This window comes from Engraulis encrasicolus, chromosome 19 (genome assembly GCF_034702125.1).
Source record: "Engraulis encrasicolus isolate BLACKSEA-1 chromosome 19, IST_EnEncr_1.0, whole genome shotgun sequence".
NCBI classification, from domain to species: domain Eukaryota; kingdom Metazoa; phylum Chordata; class Actinopteri; order Clupeiformes; family Engraulidae; genus Engraulis; species Engraulis encrasicolus.
Window position 1 is genome coordinate 23079616 of NC_085875.1, and position 10000 is coordinate 23089615.

Sequence of the window (10000 nt, forward strand, 5' to 3'; positions counted from 1 at the left end):
ATATTGAGAAGACATAAAAATCACATTGGTTACGTCTACACATACTCTAGGACATTACTGGAATGCATAGTGTCCGCACATCACTGCGCACAGTTAGAAGGTTGTGCAATAGCTATCATTAGTTTTGATGGCAATCACACATGGACTTTGTACACAAGGCCATTTCTTGACGTGTTGTTCAAAACCTTTGAATATGTTGCATAAATTGCATGAAATGCCCCATCGTGTGAAATAGATGTGATAAGCAGGGCTTTGCGACATGAAACCAATGACTGTGAAGACAGGAGACACACACACACACACACACACACACACACGGTTGTTTTCACACAGACACAGACACACACACACCGCTGTTTTCATTTGATTGAGAGACTTTTCAAGATTGTTGTGCATGTGTGTGTGATCAGTGGAGGATGAAGTTTCATGTTTGGTTATGTGTCTGGCTCTGTTTCTGTCTCCGTCCAACAGTACAGGTTTTGGGGCGAGCCTGTGGTCAAGGCCAGTGTGGAGAATGGAGCTCACTGCATTGACATCTGCGGGGAGCCTCAGGTGAGTCCCCACTCGTTTTAAAGTCCTTATGTTAAGTAACCTCATACAGGATATGGGGGCGCTGTGGATCAGCACGCTAAGCCCCCCACATTTGGGCTTACATTGCCCACGGGGACCCTGGTTCGAATCCGGCTGGGGTCATTTTCCATGGCGGACCATGGAGAAGATCCCCCTTTTCATGTATTTTTCCAGTCATAATGAATACTTAGAATTTGATGCTGGTGGTAAGTATTCATGAAAAAGGTAACATTAGTGAATGGGCAGCATGAATTCTGGAAATATAGAACTAAAAATCTCACACAGTGTCCCTTTAAAACTCGTATAGGATACATTTCTATAGTTGTCAAGTCAGCTTTTATGCAAACGCAGTGCGTTTTCGCTTTAATTTAGTATGTACAAAAAATAGTGAAGTCTCAAAATGATGGTTGTCTGACTTTAAACAAGAGACAACAGTTGTTCGTGTGAGTACTCCATAGAAACACATCTCGGTATGCCCTGCTGTCTACAAAGATGATAATTTGGTTTGTTTGCGGATTCTTGTCTGTGACTGGATTCTAATTTCTCTCCGTGTCCTCTTTCTCTCTCTCTCTCTCCCTCTCTGTCCCACTCTCTCTCTCTGCATAGTTTTTAGAAGGAATGCAGCTGAACTACAATGGTCAGGCGTCTGAGAAGGGGGTGTACATCATCGGCAGCTGTGGGTTTGACTCCATACCTGCAGACATGGGAGTGCTTTACACAAGGGACCAGTTCATAGGTATGGAGTGCACACATGCCAAACAAAAATCTGAAGTTGTGCAGTTTGCACACACACACACACACACACACACACACACACACACACACACACACACACACACTGGTGTAGCATGTGCATGACTCCTTTGTTTGTACTGTTTGTGTGCACTCAGGTCAGACTGGCATCATATTAAGGTGTATTTATGCTGTATCATGCCAGTGCATTCCGTGTTGAGGTGTGACGTCTTTGTATTTAAGTCGTTGTCCTCAACGCTGCAGAAAAGCACTTTTGCCACGTCACGAGGTGTGGGCAGTTTTCCCGCCGTGTGACACGGCGAATTTCTGTTGCTAAATGCGAGAATGCCCTAAACTGTCACCGGCACTGTGGAGCACGAGTTAACATTTAAAGGCATTATGTACAAACATGATCGACGGTTCAAATTGGCGTGTTATCTTACCTACTTTTATGATGCCATGTTGCTCAGGTACACTCACAGCAGTGGAGAGCTTTCTGACTGTCGGCGCAGGACCAGAGGTGAATTGGCACTCTGTCTCTCTGTCACACTCCGTCTCCCTTTCTCTGTCATACACCCACACATAACACACTCATAGTTGTTCTGACCTTGTGACTACTTTTGGCTGAACTTTTCTAACGCTGTATCTCTCGCTGTATCTCTCTCTCTCTCTCTCTCTCTCTCTCTCTCTCTCTCTCTCTCTCTCTCTCTCCAGGGAGGTTGCATTCATGATGGCACATGGCAGTCTGCCATCTACGGCTTTGCCGACAGCCACAAGCTCCGCAGCCTGAGGAGGAAGTTTGGCTATCAGCCGCTGCCCGTGGTTGGAGCCAAGATCAAGAGAAGGTGAGGTGGGGGGGCTTTGTTGGGGTCGGGTCATTGATTTTGGCTTGGGGATAATTTTGGTGGCTGCCAAGGCAAACAAGAGGTGAGGTGGGGTGGCATTGTTGCTGGAGACTAGTGTTGGGGTGGGGTTATTGATTTTGGCTTGGGGATAGTTTTGGTCCAGGTACAGAGTCGGTGAGGTGGGGGCATTGTTGGTGCAAGGGCATTATTGCTGAGGGCTGTTTATGTGTTTGGGCTGTATTGGTGAGGTGCCTGTTGCCAGTGGTGGTTACAGACAGAGATCAAGAGGAGGTGGGGTCTGGGGGGTTGGCGGGGTTGCTATTTCGTGGTGGTGGTGGTGGTGGGGGGGGGGGGTGTTGTTGGTGGACAGTAGATGCTCAGTGAAATGTCAGACACATTCTATAACACTTCACCCGCATACGCCATCAATTATAGTAATACGACGTGAACACGAGTTTTGTGCATCACAGGATTTTTTTGTGGACCCAGGTCACCTGCAAGTGCATCAGTATTGACCTCTAACACATACAGAATAGAATGTGCAGGCAAATTTAAATTTCAAGTTGGATTTTTTTGGTGGGTGAACCTGTGTTTCTGTGCCCCACCACAGGAGTGCGCTGTTCTTCAGTAACGAGGTGCAGCAGTATGCGGTGCCCTTCATGGGGGCAGATGTGTCGGTGGTGAAGAGGACCCAGCGCTTCCTGACGGAGGAGCACAAGGAGAGCCCTGTAAGTTGGTCACACCTAACAAGATCAAGCAGAGATGGTAACCTGCCCCTCTGGCCAACACCAGATGCTAGCAATGTCCAGAGCCATGTACTGTATAAAGACTTCTATCCAGCTCTAGTGATTATGTGGGTTTGGTGCCCCCAAAGACAAGCACAGACAGACTCAGGCAGACGGACACTCAGCCATACAGACAGACACTCAGCCATACAGACAGACAGACAGACAGACAGACAGACAGACAGACAGACAGACAGACAGACAGACAGACAGACAGACAGACAGACAGACAGACAGACAGACACTCAGACAGACAGACAGACAGACACTCAGGGTACCAACTTAGTAACCAGGACACCGCTGTTAGTCTCTTAGCCCTTGTGCCTTTGCAGCTTATGGTAGTGTACTTGTGTCTGTAGCTACTGAGCACACCGACATTTCCAGCATGTGCATAGTACAACATCTGTTGGAGATCACTTGTCTGCTTATCAAAATTATAAGCATGCTTATCACATTGTTCAAAATGTGCGCTCATTATTGGTGTGCACTGTATGCGTTTGTGTCTCCTCTCCTGCCAGGTCCAGTACGGTGCGTATGCAGGCATAGGAGGCATCTCCTCCATCGTCAAGCTTCTCTTCGCCGGCCTCATGTTCTGGTTCTTTGTCAAGTTCAGCTTTGGAAGGAACCTGCTAATTAAGGTGAGCGTTCTTGTGAGGTACACTTCATCTAGCTGTGGCCACTCTTCTGCACAATTAATCGAAAATAATCGAAAATCGTGGAATCGAATTCGTGATTTAATCGTGGCAATAGTGACCTACCTTTGAGAGCATCCTTGAAGCCAGAACATACTGACAGGCTGGTCCACCTAAGTTTCATGCTACTGCCTTTACATAATTATTACAATTAATTACAATTACAATTTTACAATTAATTATCAATTTTGACCAAAATAATCATGATTATGATTTTTTTTTTCCATAATCGTGCAGCCCTTCAATGACATTTTGCTTTCCCATGTTTTTCTTACAGTTCCCAGAGTTTTTCACGTTTGGGCTGTTCACCAAGGCAGGCCCAACTCGAAAACAGGTACAATCTATGCCCTTTTTGGAGAGTAATCTTCATTTTGTTTTAGCCTCATCTCTGCAGAAATGACATAATGTTTTATGAAGACAGACTGATGTTTTGCAGCTGAACTCTTGTGACCTGCAAACATTTTGCCGTCTGTGTATTGCACCATAGGCATCTAGTGTGGTGTATCTATTGCAGAGGTGGGAAATCTCAGGCCCGGGGGTCACATGCGGCCCGCAGAGCCTTCACAAGACAACTTTTAAAATCTGAAGTAACATGCTCGCACTGTACCATTTTTAGAAATAAGCTCATACACCTCTCCTTGAGTTAAAGGACTGAGTTTTACCTTTCTCCTGTACTTCCTGTCGTTCTCTGGGTATGGCAGTGCAAATTTGACCTCCAAGCTAGCAATTAACATTGAGTCTTATGAGACCAGCTGGTGGCTAGCTAGTTAACTGTTGCACTGCCATACTTAGAGAACAGTTGAAATTACAGAAGAAAGGTAAATGTTAGTCATTTAACTCGAGGAGAACTGTAAAATAACCTTATTTCCAGAAATGGGACAGTATCACTTTGAAACAGCTAGGGGTCTTGTAGGTGTGAGATTAATGAAGGTCACAGCTAAACATTACAATGCACAACAGTGAACTAGCCAACAAGTTATACCAGTGTACATTACAGGGGTGGATTTCTCGAAACCATAGTTGGTAACAATGGTAGCTACTTTGTTTACAATGCATTTTTTCCATTGGCAACTCCCCAAGTTGCTAACTGGCTAACAGCTACGCTTTCAGGAAATGCACATCTGAATTTCTTATTATTGGCACAGGCATGTTGCCTGCAACATCTAACCCTATGGTCAGTATTCTACACCCAGTGCTCCACAAGAAAGCCCTGATCTGATATTCCACCATGTTGTTTGCCATCGTGTGTCCTCAGATGGAGGGAGCGTCCTTCAGCTTCGCCTTCTATGGTGAGGGCTACACCGAGGGCCAGGACCCCAGCCAGGGCAAACCCAATGCCAAGATCCGCACCGTGGTGCAGGGACCAGGTATGTCTGGGAAAATGTTATGGGGAAAGGTAATAAGAGAGTGGTATAAAATAGAAGTGCTCTTAGAAATGTCATTACAACATCAGTGGTATGATATTACATGGTTTCAACTTTGTAATATCATACCGCTAGTGTCGATTACATTTGTAAGAGTACTTCTACTTCATACAACTCTGGGTAATAGGGCGTGTCCACTCAGTGGCAATCAGGGTGTAATGGCAAAGTATAACCTCTGCCATATCAAGCATGCCAGTGTTATATTATATAAAGCATACCGGTATTAATTATGTGGGGACCAACTACAGGGTCTTTTTTCAGAACTGGGTCATTTTTCCATTGTTATTTAATAGTATCATATAAATAATATCTATCAGTAATAATCTTTCTGTATGAAAACTTGGGACATGAGTCTGTGTTTGTTTTTTGAATGAAAGTTGCTAAAGCAGTGCATGTTCCCCTCTTTCTCTCTTCCGGCTTGGCAGAGCCTGGCTATGTGGCCACCCCTATTGCTATGGTTCAGGCTGCCATCACCATCCTCAACGAGCCCCAGTCCCTCCCAAAGAAGTGAGTATGCTGCCTCGCACCTCACAAACTCATAGGTATGTATACATGGGCACTTCTGATCCGATTAGAATAGGGATATTTTTTTCAATCCGATCAGGAATCCCCTTGTATACGGCCCGATCGGACTAGATTTCTTTGATCGGATCAGAATTCTAACGGACTAGAAGAAGTGGTGTATTCCGATCAGATGGTCCATGTATACACTCTATTCCACTTAGTTGTTTTATATATATATTTAAATGAAGCTCTGGTTATCCTAACATTTTCATGCCACATTGGTCGCTGAATTCCTGCAGAACAACTCTTCCACCAATCCTGGATCCATACTCTCATACACAGACTTCTTTCTTGTTTGTGAGGTGTTATAAGTCAACTGGTGACAACAGCACGTCGGAGTGCCGCTGTTACGCACCTCCCCATAAGCGCAAGATTAAGTACAGCGGTGTCGCTTCCGGCAGCACTTTAAAAAAGACTAAAATTGTAAATAAAGCAAGCGATTCTTTCATGCTTATCGCAGTTTCAATCATATAACCAGGCCTGTTACTAACCACAGTCCCTGGTTACCGCGCATGGCAGGTATTCAAACGTTCGAGGTCAATGTAATGTATATACTCCATTCCGATCAGACTAATCGGATCAGATCTATTCCGATCGGCGAAAAAAGCGCCATATATACACAGCTACAGCCACCATTTGGCAGAATCGTAAAAAGTGAGCCTGGTAACACACACACACACACACACACAGACACACAGACACACAGACACACAGAGACACAGACACACAGACACAGACACACACACACAGACACACACACACACACACACAGACACACACACAGACACACACACAGACACACACAGACACAGACACACACAGACACACACACACACAGATCTTTCCTCCATTTCCTCCTTCACTTCTTTCCTCCATTATCCAAACTCCCGTCCTCGACCTGTGCTTGTGGCCTCCCACTTCGTTGACGCCCCGCCTCCATGGAGACAACGATACATTCCCCTCCATCTTGTGACATCATCACGAGGCTTACAGGCACAAGGGAGGACAGGAGTTAGGATAGCGGAGAGAACCGATGTACAGGCAGACACTACACACACATACACACACGTTCACAGTTACAAACACAGTGCTAACCGTCCCTGTCCCTGTGTGTGTTGTTGCAGGGGTGGTGTGTACTCTCCTGGGGCTGCCTTTGCCAAGACCACCCTCGTGGAGCGCTTGGACAAGCACGGCATCAAGTTCTCTGTCGTCTGAGCCTTCTCATTCGCTGGCTCGGTTCTAATCCTTCTCCCAATTGAGCCGCTCATTCGCTGGCTCGGATCTAGTCCCTTCCCCTCCCCACACCTGAGCCCTGCAGCTCACCTGAAAGATGCCCCGCCCCTTAACTGTCCATGACACGCCCACTCCTTTCCGGCAGCTTCATAGTGGCTTCATCTGAAACGGAGAATTCGTCAAGGCACTTAAACCATCAGTCTGTCTCTTGGGTCTTGGCTGCTAGTAGCACATCAGATGGGTGTCTCATTTTCTTTCTTCCTCTCGTGTGTGTTTGTGTGTGTGTGTGTCTGTGTGCATGTGTGCGTGAGAGTGAGTGAGTGTTCAGCACTTATTGTCTCTTGATTCCCCCTTAATCCCTCCATGAACTCTTCACAGGTTCAGAATTTGTGTTTTGAGCTTGAAACAATGTACATTTATGTCCAAAAGATATGTCAAGACCTATCTAACTTATTTTGCTAGTCCGTGAAGAGGAAAGGAGAAAAGAAACGGTTCAACAAAAGTTCACCTTTGGTGAAAAAAGAAATGCAATTAATGCATTAAAAAAAGTTTTTGATAAAACTGAAAACATTTATTTACTGTGTATTGGTGACCAAAACGGCCATTGTTGGGTTTTTTTTTCTTTTGTTTTTGGAACTTTGCTCAGATGAAATAATAGTTTTGACGAAATAATAGTAATAAAATAACCGTACAGTAATGAATTGTATGACGTACTACAGTCAGTCAGACATGGGTTGTGTGTTTGGAAGCAGTTAGCATGTCAGTGATGGTGTGACTAGCTAGCTCACTACCTTCTTGTCTTGTCTGTGCTGTACTGGGTTAGTCGGCCACATGTGCTTCTCTCTTCCTGTTTGCCTGCTGTTGCTGTGGCCTGAGCTTCAGCTCAAAAAATAAAATGGTGGAAAATGCACTCCAGACCTTGTGTTGTGTCCTTTTATGTGTGGAGCAATGAAATGAATATGAATGAATATTTCTTTTTAACACTTTATTTTAGGGATACATTTATTAGCACTAATGCATACAACATGCATGTATAAGTAACTATAAGTAAAGCAAAATCAAACATTTGTTAGGCATGTATTCGCAAATGTCTTGTTTATGCACAATAAGGGATTTATTACCGATTTAACCTTAGTAAGGACCTAGTAGGCCTTAGTGTTTGCTTAGTACATTGCCTTACAAGTTACTTATGCAGGCATTAACATTGCATGTATTAGTGCTAATTGATGTATCCCTAAAATAAAGTGTTACCGTTTCTTTCGTTAAAGAAAGGACACTGCAAGGGTTTCGCACATCACTTAACTGTTATCCTTCAGCATGCCTTTGTAGGTGTGAGGGAATGTTAGCTTCTTTATTCATGGACACAATTCCTATTTACAAATTGATATGTAAAGCACAATGTACATTTTTCCTGAAAAAGGGACTGATTTTGCACATCACTTGATCAGCCCTTATCACTGTGACGTCAGATATGTAAGAAAGTTGCGATACATTCGAAACTGGACAAACTGGAACTGCACGTTTTTGGCAGTACAATATGGAGTGACCCCTCTCATATGTTACACTTTCTCTGGTAGAGCCCATAATATGATGTCCTCCCCAACAGCCAATATGGCTCTTCCTTGTGTCCCTCATTAGGTCCAGATGCCTCCTTCACTCACACTGTGATGACAAAGAGCCTAGATAGATACCAACCAATGTCAACATGCAGAATTGTCAGTACCCGAACACCATAAGCATCGGCCTTTCTGTTCAGCCTTTTCCAAGATCCTGCTAAGCTGATAGGGAGCATGGTTTGGTTGTGTTCAAAACATCGTAACATTGGCTTTCCCCAAATGTCATTCCAAATATCCCCTTGTTATCTCTTTAGTCATGACCATGATATTCTGGAGCATCGTGTCCTTAGTTATGACCATATTCCAGAACATCGGCTTATGATCATATTCCGGAGCATGGTCTCCTTGGGTATGACCATGTTCAGAGCATCGTCTCTTTGGTTATGACCATATTCCGGAGCGTCGTGTCCTTGGTTATGACCATATTCCGGAGCGTTCTCTCTTGCGGCGTACGATGGCCGCCACATCCTGTTTGAGGGCGGTGACGCTCTGCTCCAGCTGCTCCCCAAAGTCCCTCAGCAGCCGAGACTGCTCATCCACAAACAGCCTCAAGCCCAGCAGATCGGCCTCCTCCTGCTCACACACACAGGCACACACAAACACAAACACACACAAAAACACACAAACACACAAAAACACACAAACACACAAAAACACACACACACACACACACACACACACACACTGCATGAATAGGTGGATAGGCGAGACTGCTCATCCACAAAGCCCAGCCCAGCAGATCGGCCTCCTCCTGCTCTCTCACACACACACACACACACACACACACAGACACACAGAGAACAACACATGAGTAGGGCATGAACAACCAAGACTGCTCATCTACAGGCAGTCTAAAGCCCATTAGACACAGAAGATCTACACCCTAGCCAGACGCGCCCTCCTAGTGACGCAACACCTTCGACATTGCAACTAGTCAGGTCAAGAGCAATGCAAGTACTTTCTGAGTTCCAGAAAATACAGGAACTCCTTTCACTTTGTCGGGAAGCAAACAACCATAAGCAAACCAAGGGAGGCGGGTCAACCATGCCGTTTGGGAAATGTTATGCTCTTGGTCAGACCAAGTCTTGAAGAGATTTGAACGTTGATGGTAATCAGACTACTATACCCTGCTCTCACTTTCACTTTAGGGCAGTCATGGGTAAGCGGTTAGGGCATCAGACTTGTATCCCAAAGGTTGCCAGTTCGACTCCCAACTCGGCAGGTTGGTGGGGGGAGTAATTAACCTCCCCCATCCACCTCCATGACTGAGGTACCCTGAGTATGGTACTGTCGTAATAAATTTGATTTAAACTATATATTTACTGGTTTTAGCTTGTAATTAAAGTTGTGCTGTAGGTTGAAGAAATTCACATTGGGATAAGTAAGATGAGAAGACAGAAGACACACCCTTCCTTATCCTCTGGGCTTGGAATCATTACCATCTGAAACGGACAGTGGCTTCAAAGTCACACCAGGACATTTACATTTCTAAGGAAGGCCCGAAAATGGTGCCAAAGGGACTGTGAGGGGAGGTGTGTG

At 45.0% G+C, this 10000-nt stretch overlaps 2 protein-coding genes across 2 annotated transcripts in view; one reads left to right on the top strand and one right to left on the bottom strand.

Annotated features, from left to right (window-relative positions):
- Window positions 1-7755, top strand: part of sccpdha.1 (saccharopine dehydrogenase a, tandem duplicate 1) — an 11593-nt gene extending 3838 nt beyond the window's left edge. The window contains exons 3-12 of the mRNA XM_063224083.1: window positions 472-552; window positions 1177-1306; window positions 1773-1822; window positions 2017-2147; window positions 2758-2875; window positions 3451-3570; window positions 3902-3958; window positions 4880-4991; window positions 5474-5555; window positions 6737-7755. Coding sequence (XP_063080153.1) covers window positions 472-552; window positions 1177-1306; window positions 1773-1822; window positions 2017-2147; window positions 2758-2875; window positions 3451-3570; window positions 3902-3958; window positions 4880-4991; window positions 5474-5555; window positions 6737-6827 — 972 coding nt within the window. The 3' untranslated portion in view covers window positions 6828-7755. The remainder of the gene's footprint in view (window positions 1-471; window positions 553-1176; window positions 1307-1772; window positions 1823-2016; window positions 2148-2757; window positions 2876-3450; window positions 3571-3901; window positions 3959-4879; window positions 4992-5473; window positions 5556-6736) is intronic.
- Window positions 7756-8094: 339 nt separating this feature from the next.
- Window positions 8095-10000, bottom strand: part of kif28 (kinesin family member 28) — a 21172-nt gene continuing 19266 nt past the window's right edge. Inside the window, exon 23 of the mRNA XM_063184231.1 lies at window positions 8095-9034. Coding sequence (XP_063040301.1) covers window positions 8876-9034 — 159 coding nt within the window. The 3' untranslated portion in view covers window positions 8095-8875. The remainder of the gene's footprint in view (window positions 9035-10000) is intronic.